General features: G+C 39.8%; 1 protein-coding gene across 2 annotated transcripts in view; it reads right to left on the bottom strand.

The window, feature by feature from the left end:
* The window catches only part of LOC134344338 (ATP-binding cassette sub-family A member 13-like), a 219,322-nt gene that overhangs the window by 89,275 nt on the left and 108,897 nt on the right, over window positions 1-21,150 (bottom strand). For both annotated transcript variants that reach the window (XM_063043940.1, XM_063043941.1), the window contains exons 28-32: window positions 20,014-20,153; window positions 16,556-16,663; window positions 14,742-14,832; window positions 12,130-12,306; window positions 3,366-3,678 (exon numbers count right to left, since the gene is read on the bottom strand). In XM_063043940.1, coding sequence (XP_062900010.1) covers window positions 3,366-3,678; window positions 12,130-12,306; window positions 14,742-14,832; window positions 16,556-16,663; window positions 20,014-20,153 — 829 coding nt within the window. The remainder of the gene's footprint in view (window positions 1-3,365; window positions 3,679-12,129; window positions 12,307-14,741; window positions 14,833-16,555; window positions 16,664-20,013; window positions 20,154-21,150) is intronic.

Genomic DNA, 21,150 nt, shown 5'->3' with positions numbered 1-21,150 from the left:
AGGAAGAGAAGATAGATTAGAGCAGAGCAAAGTCCAAGCAAAGGTAAACTATAATGATAGGCAACATGAAACTATAATGATAGGCAACTGTCCAACTATGTGGTGTTTACAGAGTGATATTGAACCAGGGAACTAATAAAAATCCGTGCCCGTTACCTTCTTTAAAGGATCTGTATGTAGAGTTAATAGGAGCCAAAGTTTTCACCAAACTAGATTGGTCATATGCAAATATTACGTTAATAATGGATGAGGAGTATCAGCAACATCTGACAGTTAACCTACAACGGAGTTTTGCTCATATTGTAATCTTATCTACGCAGCTGAGAATATATACCAACTACACAAACTTCAAATACTATATGTGTTCAGGCAGAAGTGAACATCATATAAAGATTAAAGAAGCAAACATATATATATTTTTTTTACAGAAAGAATTGCATCTTGGGCTAAAAAATATGAAAATAAATTGCAACTGGTCAAAGTAAAACTATTGTGAAGATAAGGAAATGTGAAAATATTGCAGAGCATAAATCATTCACAGACACACTACAGTACAAAGTTGGATTTCCTGCCTCATATCCAAAGGGCCACAGAGAGATGAAGCATGGACACAAGCTTTTCAGCATCAAAACCTTGCTGACTATTAAACAGCACGATTTCAGATTCCACTACTACGTACCAGAGGCAACTTACAGCGGAAAGGTAACTGAACACAGTGTACATTTATGAGATATGGGAAGAAACCGGAGCACCTGAAGGGAACTCACGTGGTTACATGGCGAATCCACAAATTCCACACTGCAGCATTGGAGGCCAGGACTGAACAAGGGGTGTGGGAACTGTGAGGTAAAGCCCTCCACATTGCGCCAACTACAGTTTGCAACCATACTGGTATCGTTACATCAGTAAATTAAGATAGAGGAAATATAAGAGAGAGTGGAAGAGAAGCAATTGAAGTTGAAATAATACAATTCAACTCTGGGAGAAAATTTTAAGTAATGCCAACAAGCTTGTGTATGAACACTATCAACAAATCTGACACAATTGAACATCTGGTGAAAATAAGCGACAAAATCATAAGTGTACACATTTCACAAAATTGTGTACTTAATTCTAGCAAAAATACATACATAATAATATAGACAAAATTACATGATCATAGTGTGCAAGTTGCAGCAAGACAGGGGTTAAAATGGTATGTTGACAGAACATATTGCAGACACTACGGTCTCAAGTTGAACCAACCATCGAGAACTGGATTTCCCTTTGTACAGCCTTTTCTGAGTATGGAAGTTCAGTAAGGCAAGGGTTAAATTGACAGGCTGACAGGGTGTGCAGACACAGACCGAACACAGTCTTCGAAGTGCTAACTCTTCTTTGTACAGCACTCCTGTTCAAGCCTGGGAACCAAGATCACCAAGCACCAAGCATACCAAGGCAAGAAAAAGATGCAGACGAAGGATTCTGGGGCAGCACTTACCACTGGACAATTAAAATACTAATTCTTAGGTATTATTACTCTTTAGCATATTCATTTGTTATTAACACCTTAAAATGTAATATGATTAGTAATTAAATATGCAAATGATGGGATTTAGAAGTGCACGGTTTCTATGGGATTAATATCTGTGTAATTTCTGTAAATACAGAATTTCTATACAAAAATGGCATTTCTTTGTTTAAACTTTAGAACAGTTTGGGAATAGGGGCCAAGCTGTTCTCCTTGTACAGATTGGCTGACTGGGTAAGATTGACTAATTGGCAGGTCGCAAAAGAGTGGGAATAAAGGGCGTCCTTTTTTGGTTGGCTGCCAGTGACTAACGGTGCTCAGCATGGGTTGGTGTTGGGACCCCTTCTTTTCACATTATATCTCAATGATTTGGATGATGGAATTGATGGCTTTGTGACTAAGTTTGCAGACAATGGAAAGGTAGGTAGAGGGGCAGATAGTTTTGAGGAAGCAGGGCATCTGCAAGACTTAGATTAGGAGAAGTGGCAAAGTAGTAGAACAATGCGGGGAAGTGTGTGGTCATGCACGTTGGTAGAAGAAATAAAGACCTAGACTATTTTCTAAACGGAGAAATTTCAGAAATTGGAGGTGCAAAGGGACTTGGGAATCCTTGTGCAGGATTCCCTAAAGGTTAATGTGCAGGTGGAATTGGTGGTAAGGAAGGCAAATGCATTCATTTCAAGAGGACTAGAAATTGAGGCCGAATCAAGGTGGCTCAGGAGAGTATTGAAGTGGCAGGGTCTGGGATGAGAGTGAGGAATGGCCTGCAGTTTGGCTGATTTAAGCACCGGGCCAGATTGAAAAGGTCAGGGTGGCGAGGCGAGAGGCAAGAGACGGGCTGAAGTTCAGCTCGCTGCTTTGTGAGATTTACTCATCTCTGTGCTGAACTGAGGCTGCGGCCTGCAACTAACGGACTCCTGGATCGGCTGCAGTGATGACTGACTTTGTGGCTGTGAACTCACTTATATGAATACCAGTTCTGAATGATAACTGCTTACTTTTTTTTACATGATTTGCTTTTTATCTCTGCACATTGGGTATTTGACTAACTTCTTTTTCTAATGTGTTTCTTTGATGTATGTCTGCTTGTAAGAAGATGAATCTTGAGGTTATATATAGTATACATAACTTAATGATAAATATACCTCACTTTTAAAAGCAAGGATGTAATGGTGAGGCTTTATAAGGCATTAGTCAGAGTGCACTTGGAGTATTGTGAGCAGTTTTGGGCCCCTTATATAAGAAAGGATGAACTGGCATTGGAGAGGGTTCAGAGGAAGCTCATGAGAATGATCCCAGGAATAAAAGAGTTAATGTATTTGTTGGCCGTGGGCCTGTACTCACTGGAACTTGTAAGTATGAAGGGGGATCTCATTGAAACCTATTGAATATTGAAAGGCCTAGACAGAGTGCATGTGGAGAGGACGTTTCCTATAGTGACCAGACAACGCAGCCTCAGTATACAAGGATGTCCCTTTACAGCAGAGACGAGGAGGAATTTCTTTTGCCAGAGGGTGCTGAATCTGTGGAATTTATTACCACTCTGCCAATTTCAACAATGAACATCACATTTCCCTTCAGTGCATCTGCATCTCCACATCTTAAAACAATCTACTTTAATAATCAGTTGCAAAATATCACTCCTTTGTTTCTCTATCTACTTCATTCTTATGTTTTAAACCTTTTCTTAAATTGATAAAATGTAAATTGATTTTAAAATGGGCAAGTTGTGAACAATCAGGCAATAGCCTGCCCAGTAAAATAAGTATCAAGTACAGATACATGATTCTGTAAATAATTAAGAACATATTGTAGCAATAACTATATAATAGTAAGGCTGTATCAAACAACTTACTGATCATTCTTGTGGCAAGGATATGGCATTGCTTCCACCTGAATTGCAGGATCAAAAATATCTTGACCAGTTTGCATTTCAATGATAGCACGCTCAATCATATCTTGCAGTGGAATAAAGGCAAGGTTATAATGGCTGTTGTCTGTTGGCAACTTTTTGGGCTGAGATACCCATTTAGGATTTTGCAGTTCGTCAGTCGGCATGCTGTGCAATATGTTGGTCCGAATAGTGTACTTCAACCGAGATGGAAGTGAGGAAGATAGCCTTTGTATCTTTCTCGAAGTGTTGCTGCCTTCAGTGTCAAATAACACACCTAGGAAGACAGTAAACCAACACATCTTTAGAAAGAGGGTGTTAAGTATTTTCATCAGAACACTTTATATACCTTTGCAATATAGAAAGTTTATTTGACAATTACTAATTGCAGTTGTGTATACCTCTAGAATGAGAAATTCCATTACTAAATAGTGTATATTCACCGCCTGAAACCACAGGAACAGAAGCAATGCAGAAGTATTTTTTTTGTGTCCAATAATTCTTTGGTTCTTACCAACATTTCGAAAGCAGCAGTAACTCAGTCATCCCCATAAAGCGTGTCATTTTCCAGTGAGCCTATAACTGAGAAAGAAACTTGCCCAGCAGAAAACTGAAATAACCGCATCTGCACAAATATATAGGTTAATGCCAGGTGATAAGTAATTGCTGCAGGACACTGGAGAACAAGGCCTAGTTTTTTTCTCAGAATTGCTGACCTTTCTTGACTTACAAATGGCCGGCTAGCCAATAGCTTAACTGGGTAAACACCATCCTCAAATTGACTTGAACTTTCCCAACAAGCAGTAAGCCAAAGTCCAGTTATTATTTTCACTGTGCTTAGTGTGAGTACCTTACAATCCCAAAAATTACCTACATTTGGTAAACCACACTACTCAAAACAAAACTCTTTTCAGAATCAAAGGATTACTGGTTTCAGTATGGATATTTATTGGTTGGTGCCATCTTCTCTATGAACACTGTTATTTTAAATGGGCAACAATGTCTTGTTTTCTGTCTAGACACAATGCAACTCTCAGGACTCAGACTAACAGAGGCATAGACTGGAGCAATGTGGAAGCAAGTCATTCAGCCCAACTCATCTGCTCCAACCAGTGGATACCTTTTTGTATGATCCCTTCTCCCAGCTCTTGGCCCATAGCCTTCTGTGCCAAGCGATTCAAGGGCTCATGTAGATACTTCAACCATTCTCTCAGTCAGCACATTTCAGTCACCAAACGCTCTCTGAATGGAAAAAGATACCCCTCATATCCCCTCTAAATCTTTTCCGCTAAATCTATATCATCTAGTTATTATCCAGTTTTATCAATCTGGAAAGAAAAAAAGTTTCCTACAGCCTACCCCAGCTAAACCCTTCAACAATATGTATACCTCAACTTCCTTAAGCTCTCCAGGCAAATCAGATCTAGCTTTTCCAGTATTTCCTCTTAACTGAACTGTCTATTCCAGGCAACATCCTGGTGAATCTCCTCTGTACCCTCTCTAGTGTTATCACACTCTTCCTGTACAATGGTGACCAGACTGCACACAATACTCCAGATGGCCAATATTTTGTAAACCTGGAGCATAATTTCCTTACTGGATCAGCAAATTTGTGGATGACGCCAAGGCTGGGGGTGTAGTGGACAGGGAGGAAGACTCTCAGAACTTGCAGCGGGACCTTGACCAGCTGGAAAAATGGGCCGAAAAATGGCAGATGGAATGTTACACAGACAAGTGTGAGGCGTTGCACTTTGGAAGAACAAACCAGAGTAGGACTTACACAGTGAGTGGTAGGGCACTGAGGAGTGCCGGAGGACAGATGGATCTGGGAATACAGATCCATAATTTCTTGAAAGTGCTGTCACAGGTAGATAGGGTTGTAAGGAAACTCTCTGGCACATTGGCCTCCATAAATCAAAGAATTAAGTACAGGAGTTGGGATGCTGAAGCTGTATTAGATGTTGTTGAGGTCTAATTTGGAGTATTGTGTGCATTTTTGGCCACATACCTGCAGGAAAGATGCTAATAAGATTAAATGAGTGCAGAGAAATTTACAAGGATGTTGAGGAGCTAAATTATAGGGAAAGATTGAATAAGTTTGGACTTTATTCCCTGGAGTGTAGAAGAAGGAAGGCAGATTTGATAGAGATATATAGAATTACGAGATGTGTGGATTAGGTAAATGCAAGCAGACTTTTTTCACAGAAGTTGGGAGATACTAGGGGTCGTGGGTCATTGACTCTTTTATAAACACTATGTTATTGATCCTATCCATGACATACCACAATGTAGCAGAATTGTTTTGTCATCATTATATCAGTTTACAATATGAGTAATTTTAAATCTTCTAAAGGAACATTTGCAACATACAGGGATTTTGTTACTTTCAATTTACAGAAAATCCCACAAATATTTTTTGTTGCCTTCCATTAGTGCTTGACGAAAGTGCTGAAGTACTTCAATATTTCTTTAAGCTGCTCCCCACAAGGTGCAATTGGACTCAGGAAAGCTGTTTTACCTCATTCAAATCCCTTACTCACTCTTCCTTCAGTTAGTCCTGACGAAGGGTCTCGGCCTGAAACGTCGACTGCACCTCTTCCTAGAGATGCTGCCTGGCCTGCTGCGTTCACCAGCAACTTTTATGTGTGTTGCTTGAATTTCCAGCATCTGCAGAATTCCTGTTGTTTACCTCATTCAGAACCTCGTGTGATGCCTACGACCCATATTATACTTGCTAACTACAGCATTTAAATCTCTATATCGGAAAAGCCTTTTGCTCCTGTTTGAACTTGTTGATTCTACAAGGAAATCTTTCCTTTTGCACCCAGTTTCTCATTTCCATTCAGTTTCGGTGAACATTTAGTTCTTGCCTGGGTGGAATGTTGAAATATTGATAAAATTGAATAGTGTAACAATTTAGAGTAATGCAGAATGGCCACTTTTACAAAATAATTAGAAGTGGCTTAATAGGTAGGAGCAAACCTTGAGTGCATAGTTACTGCACTGGTTATGCTACTAGAATGGCTGAAGCTGTAGAATGATCCTTGTGTGAACAGTTGTTGCACAAGTTATGCCAGTTGCCTCATGCACAAGGATGCTGGTGTCAGAAAATGGATTGTGTTAGTCTGGCTTGCTACAGCATCGTCGCACAATATACCAAAACTACAGCGCACCGTCAGGTTAGCAGCAAAGGTCAATGGCTGCAGTTTACTTTCTCTGCAGGACTTATGTGTGTCCAGGGACAAAGAAGAGGGCAGGAACAAATCCTTGTGAACATCACCCACCTCGCAAATTGCCTTTTCCAAAAGCTCCTTCCGGAAAAATGCTTTAGGGCTATTAAAACTAAAACTTCATGCCATCTCAAATGTTTCTTCCCACAGGCAGTTAAATCTGATCAACCATTCTAGTTAACCTCTTCCCCACCTCCTTCTATTATTACGCCCATCACTACACCACACTGCAGACACTTTAAAGCACTTTTTATAATGTTACTGTAGTTACATTGTAAACACATGCTGATATTTACTTAGTTCTTCCATATTCATCCTTTAACCTCAAATTTTATTAGCACTTTTTAATCAATATAATTGTTCCATCTCTCTCTCTGACCAATACACCACTGCAAATTCCTGAAAAAAACTGAAGATCTATACCAAAGACAAAGGTTAAAAATAAAAGTATGAGGCCCAAGAAGCTGAATACAGGGAACTAGGTAAATTCAGAGCTACTGCCAGTGTCATATACCAGCAAAAGCAGAACTAAGCAGATGTATCAGATGAATATGTACCTAGAGTGAGTACCTGATAGTGAGATAGTGATTGAGAGTTGAGGGGGTAGTGGGCATTTGGAGTGAGCTTCCAGAAGAAGTGGTCAAGGTGGGTAAAACTGCAACATTTAAGAGGCATTTGGATAAGTACCTGCAGAGGTAGGGCTTGGATGGTTATGAGGGAATTCATGCAACTGGAATAATTAGGGAAGATGCTGAGATCGGTGTGGACCCTTTGGACCAAAGGGCCTGTTCCTGTTCTATGTCTCAATGTGGTGTGGAGGGCATTCAGATTCCTGGAGCACTGGGGAAGGTGGGACCAAAGTTTGCACCAGCGCAATACTGGAATAATGGAGGTGGAGTAGTTGATGAGAGTTGGGAGCATATGCTAATGCTGCAGAGGAGAGTTTAAACTGGGATAGGTCCAGAAATATCAACAATATCAAAGTGGATAGTAAAAGGTTTTTCAAGTATGTAAAAAAAAAGAGATGAGAGTAGATTTGGGACTGCTAGAAAATGAGGCCAGAGAAATAATAACGGGGGTCAAAGAGATGGCAAATGAATTAAATGAGTATTTTGCATCAGTTTTCACTGTGGAAGACACTATCAGTGTGCCAGATGTTGAAGGGTGTGAGGGAAGAGAAGCGAGTGCAGTTACTATTGCAAGGGGGAAGGTGCTCAAAAAGTTGAAAGACATAGGGGTACATAAGTCATCTGGACCAGCTGAACTAACTAGTGGCATTCTGCAGGGGTCGGTGTTGGGACCACTTCTTTTTCTGCTGTATATCAATGATTTAGATGATGGAATAGATGGCTTTGTTGCCAAGTTTGCAGATGATATGAAGAATGGTGGAGAAACAGGTGGTGTTGAGGAAACATGTAGGATGCAGAACGACTTTGACAGATTAGGAGAATGGGCAAAAAAGTGGCAAATGCAATACAATGTTGGAAAATGCACAGTCATGCACTTTGGTAGTAGAGATAAATGTGCAGACTAATTTCTAAGTGGGGAGAAAATCCAAATATCTGGTATGCAAAGGGACTTGGGAGTCCTTGTGCAGACCACCTTAAAAGTTATTTTGCAGATAGGGTCGGTGATGAGAAAGGCAAGAGGTCTAGAATATAAGATCATGAATGTGATGCTGAGGCTTTATAAGGCACTGATGAGGCCTCACCTTGAGTATTGTGAAAGTTTTTGGCTCCTCATGTAAGAAAAGATGTGCTGACATTAGAGAGAGTTCAGAGGAGGTTCACAAGGATGATTCCAGGAATGAAAGGTTTGTCATACGAGGAACATTTGAAGGTTCCAGGTCTGTACTCACTGGAAATTAGAAGGATGAGGTGGGAACTCATTGGAACCTTTTGAATGTTGAAAGGCCTAGACAGAGTAGATGTGGAAAGAATGTTTCCCATGGTGGGGGAATCTAGGACAAAAGGACACAGCCTCAAGATAGATGGGCACCTATTTCAAACAGAGATGCAAAGAAATTTCTTAAGCCAGAGGGTGGTGAATTTGTGCAATTTGTTACCACAGGCAACTGTACAGGCCAAGTCATTGGGTGTATTTAAGGCAGAGCCTGATTGGTTCTTGATTGGACACAACATCAAAGGTTACAGGGAGAAAGCTGGGGAGTGAGAAAAAGGATCAGACATGATTGAATGGCAGAGCAGACTCAATGGGCCAAATGGCCTAATTCTGCTCCTGTGTCTTATGGTCTTAAGGAACAGTAACTTGAAATGCAGAACAATGAAAAGGGAAACAAGGAGAGAAATGAAAAGCAAAAAAGAAAGAAGTAAAGGTGGAATGTATTGGAAACAAGAGTGAGGGACAAAAAGGGCCATAGTGCAAAAAGAAGTTATGGGATGTTAAAAAGACTAATAATGTTCAAAAGACAATTCTATAAATGTTCCACTTAGGTGTTTGGAGCATTGACAATAAGATAGATTTATTAACTGCCCAAATAGATACACATGGTTTCGATATTCTGGTACTGAAGAAAAATAAAGCAATGTGCCTTAATGAACACTGCCAGTCGCACTGACACCCGACATCATGAAGTGCTTCAAGAGGTTAGTCATTATACACAGTAACTCCAACCACCTAAACAACTTTGTCCCACTTGCCTATTGCCAAAACAGGTCTAGGGAGGACACTATTTCCCTGGACCTACACTCATCTCTGTAGCATCCAATCAGTAAAGACGCCCACATTGGTCACCTACCTACAGGAAAGATGTCAAAAATATTGAAAAGTGCAAAGAAAATTTACAAGGATGTTGTCAAGATTTGAGGACCTGTGTTATAGGGCAAGTTTGAATAGGGTAGAACTTTATTTCCTGGAATGTAGAAGAATGAGAGAAGATCAGATAGAGGTATACAATATTATAAGGGGTGTAGATAGGGTAAATGGAAGCGAGCTTTCTCCACTGAGGTTGAGTGAAACTAGAACAAGAGGTCACAGATTAAGGGTGAAGGGTGAAACGTTTAAGGAGAACATGAGGGAAAAAATCTTCACTCAGAGGGCAAATGAAAGTGTGGAACGAGCTACCAGCGGAAATGGTGGATGCAGGTTTGATTTCAACATTTAAGAGAAATTTGGATAGGTACATGGATGGGAGGGGTATGGAGGGCGACGGTCTGGGTGCAGGTCAATGGGACTAGGCAGATTAATAGTTCCGCATAGACTAGATGGGCAGAAGGGCTTGTTTCTGTGCTGTAGTGTTCTATGACTCTGTGACATTAGAATTGTTTGTGGACTACAATTCTGCCTTCAGTACTATAATTCCAAGCAAGCACATATCCAACAGACCTGGGACTCAACAATTTCCTTTGCAGTTGGATCCTTGACTTCCAGATCAATGGACTACAATTTGTAAGGACATGCAGCAACACTTCTGCCACAATTATTGTCTACACTGGAGATCCACAAGGCAGCATCCCCAGTCTCCTACTGTACTCCCTATACACTCACAACTGTGTGGCCAGATTCTGCTTTAACTCCACCTACAAGTCTGCAGATGATGCCACAGAAGTCAGCCATATCTCTAATAATGATGAGTTGAAGTACAGGAAGGAGGTAGAGGGCCTAGTGACATGGTATCATGACAACAACCTTTCCCTCAATGTCAGCAAAACCAATGATATGGTCATTGAGTTCAGGAAGCATTATGGTGCACATGTTCAGCTACATCAACAGTGTTGAGGTTGAGAGGATTGAGAGCTTCAGGTTCCTAGGACTGAAGATCACCAATAGCCTGCCCTGGTCCAACCATATAGACATCATGGCTAAGAAAAATTACCAGCTCCTCTACTTCCTCAGGAACACTGCTCCCTCCTGTATGGGTGTATGGGCACGCAGTAACTGAAATGGTCCCACGCACATAGCCTTTGTTGCCACACAGCTGGAATTTTCTTTTATAGAATGATAATTTAAAATGCCACGTAGTTTTTGGGCCATGTAATAATTTCCTGCTCAGAGCAATGATTGGTCTGTGCAGCTGTAAAAATTTAGAGGGAGTGTTGTTCAGGAAGCTAAAGAAATCTGACTTGACCCTTTTGACCCTCAATTTTTATCAATGCACCATAGAAAGCCTTCTGTCCAGATGTACCTGGGCTTGGTATGGCAACTGCTCTGCCTGTGACTGCAAGAAATAGGCAGAGTGTAGACACAGCTCAATAGATCACAGAAACCTGCTTCCCCTTCATGCACTCTGTCTACACTTCTCACTTCCTCTTTAAAGTAGCCAGCATAATCAAAAACCACACACACACACACACACACACCAGACAGTGTCTCTTCTCTCCCCTCTGTCAAGCAGAAGATAGAGAAGCATGTCCCACTAGGCTCAACAACAGCTTTTATCCCAGGGTTATAAGTGGGGACCACTGTTAAATAGTCCCCAGTACAAGATGGACTCTTGATCTCACAATCTACCTCATTCCACCCTTGGATCTTATCGTCTACCTGCACCATTCTTTCTCTGGAACTTTAACACTTTATTCTGCATTCTTTCATTGTTTTCCCTTTAATAACTCAATGGACTGTACAATGAATCGATCTGTATGGACAGTATGGAACACGTGTTTTTCACTGTACCTCTATACATGTGACAATAATAATCCAATTAACCAATACATTGGCTATTAAGCAGACTTGGCTGGGGGTGACGAGTGATAGGACTGAACATCCAACTGTACTCAGAATTTAAATACAGGCAAAAAGGTAAAGGAGATGGGATGGCTTTAGTAGTAAAGGAGGGAGTGAGCGAGTGCAATGCTGAGGATGGATATTGGCCTGGAAAATCACAACAGGAAATCAATATAATTGGAGCTAAAAAGCAGAAAAAAACCCAAGAGCAGAAAACGTTGATGGAGGCTTCTTTTGGACCTTCAAACTCTAGTTATAATGGAGAGATGGAGTAAAACTGGAAATTAGAAAAAACTACAACTAGGGTTCATCTGTAATCACTGGTGACATTAATCAAGTGACTGGGAAGAAAACACTGATTTAATATCTAATGAGGCCCTGTGCATCGTGTGCTATTTAACTTCACTCACTAGCATTTATGTGCTTGCTGCATGCGTTTCAAGGCTCTGCAGGGAACAGTCAAATTTCAGGTCAAATTTTTTCCCCTTCTGCAATTTAAATGGCAGAACTAACTTGTTGCCATAATTGAGTTAATATCTCTTTAAAAACAATAAAGTAAAATTCCTAATGTCAAACATGTGAATGTTTCAATCCCACATTATAAGTTCAAAGCTTTTGGCTTTCACCTATATTAAATTAAATTGCAATGATAGAAAGAATCATTAAAGAATGATGATCCACCCTTTAATATAAGCCTCTGGAAGAAATGAATAGAATCAGATAAAATCCTTATGCTTTAACCACCCCCCGCCATTCACTCATCCCCCCCCCCACCCCCAGCCCCACCAAAAATAGCACAGTGGCAATCTACTTACTAGCTAGGAAGATGTTATCTCTCATGAGCTCATGTACTCTTTTCTCCAGTTCTTCTTTTGATTTCATTGGTATGAAGCGTTTAATTAATATGCAGGATGAGACATTAATCATCAACTCAGAGAGAATAGTGATCTGCTTTGCAACTGGGTCTGTCATGGTAAGATCCTTCACATTTTCTGAAAAAAATAAAGTTTTCATGCTTAAACTTGACATTAATACAATATCATTCTATTAATCAGGGAATATGAACCAATCCTCATAGAGTGATCAGAAGTAGACAAAGTGAGCAATTTCAAGTTCCTGGGTGTCAAGATCTCTAAGGATCTAATCTGGTCCCAACATATTGATGCAGCTTTAAAGAAAGCAAGACAGCAACTATATTTCATTTGGAGATTGGGGACATTTGGTTTGTCACCTAAAACACTCCAAAACCTCTTCAGATGTACCGTGGAGAGCATTCTGACAGGCTGCATCGCTGTCTGGTATGGGGGAGAGGGAACAGGGGCACAAGATCGAAAGAAGCTACAGAAAATTGTAAAATTAGTTGGCTCCATCTTGGATACTAGCCTCTGTAGTATCCAAGACATCAAGGAGCGGTGCCTCAGAAAGGTGGCATTCATTATTTAGTACCCTCATCACCAGGGCATGGCTTCTTCTCATTGTTACCACCAGGAAGGAGGTACAGAGGCCTGAAGGCACACAATCAGTGATTCAGGAACTCTGTCATCTCTTTCCTAAATGGACATTGAACCCATGAACACTACCTTACCTTTTCAATATTATTTTTGTTTTTGCACTACTTTTAATTTAACTATTTTATATATATACTTACTGTAATTTACTTCTTTCTCTACACAGTATCATGTATTGCATTGTACTGCTACCACTGTTAACAAATTTCACGACATATGTCAGTGATATTAAACGATTCTGATTCTGATATCATACACTTTCTCCTCTCCTTGCTTTGCAAACATTGATTGTAATAGTAGAACATCTCTTCAGAGCAGCTTCTAAAAACCTATCCTAAATGTCTGAAGTTTGAAAGCACTGGCATAGTATTTACTTTAAGGATAATATCAAGCTAAAATTGAACTTTATTCTTGCATGAAAAGACACCAACATGCCTAGTTTCACGAGGAATTGTTAAAAAAGCAATCACAACTGCAGCTGATTTTGCTCTCCCTTGCTAACTGTGCTACCTAATCTGATATCAATCAATGCATCAAACAAAAACGTTCTGATCCGCTCCACCATTTCTCCAGCCTGCCCCTCACCTATCCACTTCAATGGAGATGCATTTACAAATTGAGTCATTCAAGTGAGTTGAAGATCAAGACCTCAAACTTCACAGAAAATTATAGTGATTCATGCCAATCTATATGCTTCTGAGACCTGGGCTGCCTAAAATACGCATTTCACAAAACTATAAAAAAACTACCAACACTGTCTATGATAATCCACCAAATTAAAAGGATAACAAAACAAAACGTACCCTAGTGTCCTCTCCTCGGCCAATATCCTGAACACTGATACTCTACTAATACTCAGCTGGCTGAGTTTGGCAGGCTAGGTTGTTTCATATGCTAATACTTAAGTCATGATGCAGATGCTCCATTCCAAGCTCCCTCACTGGAAGAGATTACCAGTCAGACAGAGGAAAAGATTCAAGAGTGTGCTCAAAGCCTCTCTGAAGAAATGGAGCATCTCCACTGATACCTGCAAGCCTTTGGTCCATATCCACTCAAGATGGGGATAACTTTGAGAATCCAGAGCCCATGCATTGGAAACACACGGCAACCCTACATAAGGAGCTAAAGGAGCATACCACCTCACAAATTATCTGTTCCCAATCTGTTCAGCTCCTTCTTCCCCATCTGTGGAAGAACCCTACATTTCTTCATGTCCCTTTAACCATTCCCAAAATCCTTACCATATAAAATTTTAACCACTTGCTTTTATTTCTCCCCATATGTTCAGTCATTCGTTATGTGCTCTATTGTATGATGTGGGCAATCGTGGCCTTTCCCTGACCACAATTGTTCTTGGCAAAGTTTTCTACATAAATGGTTTGCCATTGCCTTCTCCTGGACAATGATGGGTGACCCCAGTCATTATCAATACTCTGCAGTGATTGTCTGCCTGGTGTTAGTGGTCACATAACAAGGAGTTGTGATATGCACCAGGGGTTCATACAACCATTCACCACCTGCTCCCATGGCTTCACGTGACCCCGATCGGGGGCTAAGCAAGTACTACATCTTTCCCAAGCGTGACCCGCAAGCTAGTGGAGGGAAGGAGCGCCTCGCACCTCCTTTGGTAGAGGTGCATCTCCACCCCTCCACCTATGCAGCATCCGAGCAATGGGTGCCTGCAAAAATTTAACAACGTGTCACTATTCTAGGACCTCCCAGCAACTGGAGGGATTTCAAGGCAGGCAGCTCAAAACAGAGATCTAACAGACAGGTATGCATATACATCTGAGAAAAGTGTTTCACTACTCCCAGAGGTGGGGTAGCCAAAGAAAAAAGTTCACCCTTGAGTACAGAATGGAAATACACAAGCAGGCAACACAGCACAAAAGAAAGAGCCACAAAAATCAGAACTGTACCATAATCTTGTAAAGTTTTCAAAAGCTGTTCAACATCAGTATCCAGTTGGCTCTGAATGAAGTTACGTATGAAACTGTTTTGCAAAACCTCCTATAACAAAAAAAATCTATTTATGTTAAGCTCATTCATACAGTGCCTCGAATGGAATATTAAAATTGACATAGTGTTTCAGTAAATGAGGATGTACTGTTGAGAACAATCGCAAAGGAAACTACAGGGTGATATAGTGACACAATAATCAGCGCTGCTGCCACAGGCTTCAGCAACTTGCATTCAATCCTGACTTCTGCTGCTGTTTATGTGAAAGTTAACTTGCATGTTCTTCCAATGACTGTGTGAGTTTCCCTTGTTCTGATTTGCTTCCATATCCCAAAGATGAGTTGGCTGACAGTTACTTGGCCAATGTAAATTATCCTTAGTGTAATTTGGTAAGAACTGATGGGTATGTGAGATAAAGTTACTGAAGTGAGTGGGGGAAAGGGATTGATGAGATTGTCGAGATTGTCCTGAGAGTTGACATAGACTCTAATGGACAGAAAGCTTGCTTTAACCCTTTCTGTACCACAAAGAAATATTTAAAATAGTTGCAGCAAACTACTTCCGTTACTGCATTCAGATTAGAACAAGTCAAGGATGTGAAGGAAATTACACTTTGTACTGGAGAATAATTGGAGGACTACTTGATCACAAGGATGCAACATGTTGAAATGAAATATGAATGTTTAAACAAAGAGGGAAAGTATGCCAGCATCGTGCTACGGTCCTACATGGCTGTTCTAATGAATCAAAAAGACTCCCGGTCAATAACCGGGCAGGAGTAAAATTGGTTCTTGGGGCATGGTGCATGAGACCAAGAATAAATTTCTATTCCTGGTTTGATATCTGATATTCTATGTACTACAAAAAATGATTAATTGATTATTCATTTAATTTTTATTATAGGATTTTACTGATACAGAGTAACTACTGCATTTGTCTGTTGTATGGCATTTGTGGCACTGAAGTTCCAAGGCGGGAGGAGAAGATGGCAGCGCCCCGTGCGTACGCAGCTCTCCGGTGAAAAATGATATTGTATCTGTTAAATAGGGGCCGTGGACAATTCTGACTTGATGGAGAATGGACGTGAAAGCACAGAGGAACATCTGGAGAAATTTCTGAAATGCCCGTTCGCTGCTGTCGTTACTGTGTGGCCGGGAATCTTTCGGAGGGTAGGCCTCAAAATCCCCGGCCTTGCCTGCTTTTGGCGACCGAGAAGGAGGTCAAATCATTCAGCAGAGATGCCGCTCAGTACTCGGCATCAAAGAGCTGATCAGAGCTCGAAGTTTTCGGATGACTCAGAGTCGGATTGTGGTCGGCATGGCAGGGAGAGTTTTTCTTCCTTCTCCCATCTGTGTGAGATGTGGAACATTTGAGAAACTTTGAACTTTACTGTGCTCACGGACTTTCTTCATCAAGTTATGGTATTGTTACACTGTTTGTAACTATATGTATAATTATGTGGTTTTGTCAGTTTTTTCAGTCTTGGTTTGTCCTGTGTTTTGTGATATCACACCGGAGGAAACAATGTATCATTTCTTAATGCATGCATTACTAAATGACAATAAAAGGAGACTACGTGTCTTCATAATCTAAAATACTAAGCACATACAAAATTGGTATTATGCACAACACACAATTAGTTTTGTGACTGCTTTAAGAACAAAATTGCTATTATTCAAGTCAAGTTACAAGATTATGAAATATGAATTTAACATTCAAATGAACACTTCCCTTTTATGTTCTATTAAATAGAGCAGTGTTACTTTTTACTTGCCTTAAGGTCATTTAACATGAAGTTTTCTTCAACAAAAATATCTGTAGCTCTCAGCCACAACTTAGAATATATCACCAAGTTTTCAACTGTTTTCAGTAACCTACCAGCCTAGATAAAATACAGAAAAGAAACTATGTCAGGAATTGCAACTACAATACACTTCAGAAATTTATTATACGAAATTAGCTAAAGGATCAAGATCAGTTTGGAAATATCGTGTATCTTGTGGTGGTAATACATTGAGAAGAAGGAGTTAACTTTTAGCTACAAATAAAAATCAGAGATCCTGGAAATATTCAGCAGATTATGCAGCATCTAATCAGAGAGGAACCAATTTTTATGTTCGGCTTCTGTTTGGTAACCGCGGTTGACTTTTAGAAGGCAGTTAGGAGTTTCCAACCTTAAGTTCCAGTATGGATCTTGTGTGCTTGTTTACTTAATTTTCAGCAAGCAGAATACCTGCAGTCAAAACAGGCAGGAGACTGTTTAGATATCCAAAACGGAACCTTTGATGTACAGTAGTACACCAGTTCCAACTTGTGTGCAAAAATGGGTGAAACTTCAATGCAGCATATTTCTCCCGTCATAATAAGCTCGTAAAGGATATTTTACAAGCACCTACTGGAAATTGCAGGGGATCTAGCAGAGACATTTGAATCATCCTTAGTGATAGGTGAGGTACCGAAAGATTGGAGGATAGCTAATGTTATTGGTCTAAAAATAAACCAGGAAATTATAGGCCAGTGAGCCTGACGTCAGTAGTGGGAAAGTTATTGGGAGGTATTCAAAGGGACTAGATGTATGAGTATTTGGATAGACAGGGACTGATTAGGGATAGTCAGCATAGCTTTGTGTGTGGTATGTCACATCTAAACAGTCTTATAGAGTTTTTCAAGGAAGTTACCAGGAAAATTGATGAAGGCAAGGCAGTGGATGTTGTCTACATAGACTTTAATAAGGTATTTGACAAGGTCCCACATGGGAGATTGGTAAGGAAGGTTCAGTCGCTCAGCATTCAAGATGAGGTAGTAAATTGGATTAGACATTGGCTTTGTGGGAGATGCCAGGGAGTGGTAGTAGATAGTTGCCTCTCTGTCTGGAGGCCTGTGACTGGTGGAGTGCCACAAGGACCAGTGCTGGGTCCGTTGTTTGTCATCTAAATCAACAATCTGGATAATAATGTAGTTCAGCTAATTTGTGGATGACACCAAGATAGGAGGTGTAGGGGACAGTGAGGATAACTATTAGAGCTTTCTGTGGGATCTAGCCATCTGGAAAAATGGGCTGAAAAATGGCAGATGGAACTTAATGCAGACAAATGTGAGGTGTTGCATGTTGGCAGGTACATCCAGGGTAGGTATTACACAGTGAGAGGAAGAACAAATGGATTTGGGAATACAGATCCATGATTCATTGAAAGTGGTGGCCTAGGTAAATAGGGTCATAAAGAAAGTTTTTGGCACATTGGCCTTCATAAATCAAAGTATTGTGTGAAATTTTGATCACCTAACTATTGGAAAGATGGAAGTAAGGTTGAAAGAGTGCAGAGAAAATTTACAAGGATGTTGCCAGGACTGAGCAACTAGAGTTATAAGAAAAGATTTAATAGGTTTAAAGATTGAATTGAATAGAAGCAGGTGGCATAGCCAACATAAAAGTCAAAGGGAAGACATAACAGAGCAAAAATTAATGGGAAGTTAGAGGACTGGGAAGCTTTTATAAACCAACAGACGGCAACTAAAAAATTCATTAAGGTAAAGATGGAATACAAAAGTAAGCTAACCAATAATACTAAAGAGAATACCAAAAGTTTCTTAAGATACATAAAGTGTAAAAGAGAGGCAAGAGTAGATGTCGGACCACTGTAAAACTATGCAGGAGAGGTAGTAATGGGGACAATGAAATGATGGACAAACTGAATAAGTATTTTGCATCAGTCTTCACTGTGGAAGACACTAGCAGCATGGTGGAAGTTCCAGGTGTCGGGAGCATGAAGTGTGTGAAGTTACCATAGCTAGAGAGCAGGTTCTTGGGAAGCTGAAAGGTCTGAAGGTAGATAAGTCACCTGGACCTGATGATGTACACCCCAGAAAGAGGTAGCTGAAGAGATTGTGATCATAATGATCTTTCAAGAATCACTAGATTCTGGAATGTTTCCAGAAGACTAGAAAACTGCAAACGTCACTCCACACTTCAAGAAGGGACGGAGAGTTAAGAAAAGGAAATTATAGGCCAGTTAGTCTGACTTCAGTGGTTGGAAAGACATTGGAGTTGATTGTTAAGGAAATAGTTTCAAGGTTTCAGAGTGGCGTCCTTTTAGAGCGGAGATGAGGAGGAATTTCTTTAGCTAGAGATTGGTGAATCTGTGGAATTCTTTGCTACCGACAACTGTGGAGGATAAGACATTAATGTATATTTAAGGCAGAAGCTGATAAATTATTGATTGCTCTGGGCACAAAGCGATACAGGGAGAAGTCAGGAAATTGGGGTTAAGAGGAAAATTGGATCAGCCATGATGAAATGATGGAGCAGACTCAATGGGCCAAATGACCTAATTCTGTTTCTATATCTTATGATCTAAGGACTTTATTCCTAGCAATGAAAAAAATGAGGGGAGATTTGATAGAGGCATACAAAATTATGAGGAGTATAGATAGGGCAAATGCAAGAGGTCTTTCCCCACTGAAGTTGGGTAGAACTACAACTAGAGGTCATAGGATAAAGATGAAATCTGAAATGTTTAAGGGGAAGATGAGGGGAACCTTCTTCACTCAGAGGATCATGACAATGTGGATTGAGCTGCCAGCACAAGTGATGCATGCAAGCTCAATTTCAACGTTTAAGAGAAGTTTGCATAGGTACATGGATGGGAGGGTTATGGAGGGCTATGGTCAAGGGCAAGTCATTGGGACTAGGCAGTTTAAATGGTTCAGCACTGAACCAAAGGGCCTGTTTCTGTGCTGTACTATTCAATGACTTTATATTCATTGTAGCTAGGTCTCCCTGTGTTTTTAAAAATTTTAAATGCCTGCGCTGATCTATGCAGTCAGTTAATGCATCTGTTAAATTTAAATTTAGCAGCAAAGACACTGCATGCATAATTAAAGTAAGTGTAGTAACAGCATAATGACAAGATGGGTATGCTGAAAGAAACAGATAAGCAGTTGGTACTTACAATTAGTGAAGACAACTTTAGAAATGCAGGAGTCAGAATTTTAATATCGGCTGGTGAATGGTTGCAGCATATTTTTGTTTCATATTTCTAACATCTGCATTTTAAAAATCTTCTTTCAATAATGAAACGTAGCTAAGTTTACTCTCTCCTGAATCTATGTACATTTACTTTTACTCTTTTGTTTTTGGATATTGCTGCATATTATTAAGATTTATCCCAAATGCCAACCACAGAGTTCAATGAAGAAGAACTGTGACATATTGAGTATTTTGCATCCCCTTACCTTCTCCATCAATGTCAGGATTTGTGATGTATTGGGAGCGTACAGCACTTCACCAAGTAGCAATGGCTTCAGGAAAGTCCATAACAAAGCTCCATTTGGTGCTTTCAAAATATCCTCATAAAAATCCATGCAGTAAGGAGCTAATATATAATTTTTTTTTTAAAAAAAGCAGAATTAGTGTGCTTTTCACATCAACTGATTATATTAATCTGAAGTTTCAATTGATTACACATCCAGCAAACATATAAAATCTATAGAAAAAATCCAACATCTTGATACTTGTTCGGCAAGTATCGGCTAATTCTGACCTCTTTAGCCAGTCAACCCACTCTCAAAATTTATTCTATCACCAATGAAATTTAATTCCTTAATATATTTATGTGTTCAAAATCAAAATTTTGAAGGACTCTCTACTTAGGTTAAATGCATTCATTACAAGAGTTTACTCAAGAGTGTGCAGAATGAAGTGATTCCAAATATCTTATATGTCTATATTACCATTTCTTGAAAATAGAGAGGACTTTGAAAAAAAAGATAATTTTAAAATGGCTTATATGTATATCAATTTCTAACTTTATCATATACGAACATTTCATTCTTCATTTAGTAGTCTGTAATGTACAAAAAGTTAGTTTATTACTATACTACTTGTTTACTGGTATACTGCAAATCTTTAACATGATTTTCTCTTCACCCAGCTTGATGATGTTTAAAGTTTCATAGCTGCTGGATGGCAAGTGTCTTGTTGAGTTCATAACTGATAGGAATAGGCATTGGATCATTAGAAGATTTTGCCACAAACGTCCCTAATCCTTTGTGGGGAGTTTTGTTTAAGATCAAAGATGAATGCAATTTTGTTGCTACCATCCACAAATTGATAGGCTAGTTATTTCCTGTGATCAAATAGAATTTGAAATTGATAACACTTCTTAAAAATGTATGTTATTGCAATAAGTGTGTATATCCTGCCAGAACTGTGGAAGCAGCATGTGAAGAATCCCATGTCCTTTCAGAATACTGTTCCTCTTATTGCTCTACCTCTGATCACGTGCTTGCCTTTTATTTATTTCTCCTACCAACAGCCATTACACACAATTACTGTTTTCTATTCCTGGCATCACTCTATCCTGTTCCAGT

The sequence above is a fragment of the Mobula hypostoma genome, chromosome 3 (assembly GCF_963921235.1).
Source record: "Mobula hypostoma chromosome 3, sMobHyp1.1, whole genome shotgun sequence".
In the NCBI taxonomy this organism is placed as follows: Eukaryota; Metazoa; Chordata; class Chondrichthyes; order Myliobatiformes; family Myliobatidae; genus Mobula; species Mobula hypostoma.
The sequence above is the reverse complement of the archived record's forward strand: the minus strand, read 5'-3'. Positions and strand labels throughout refer to the sequence as shown.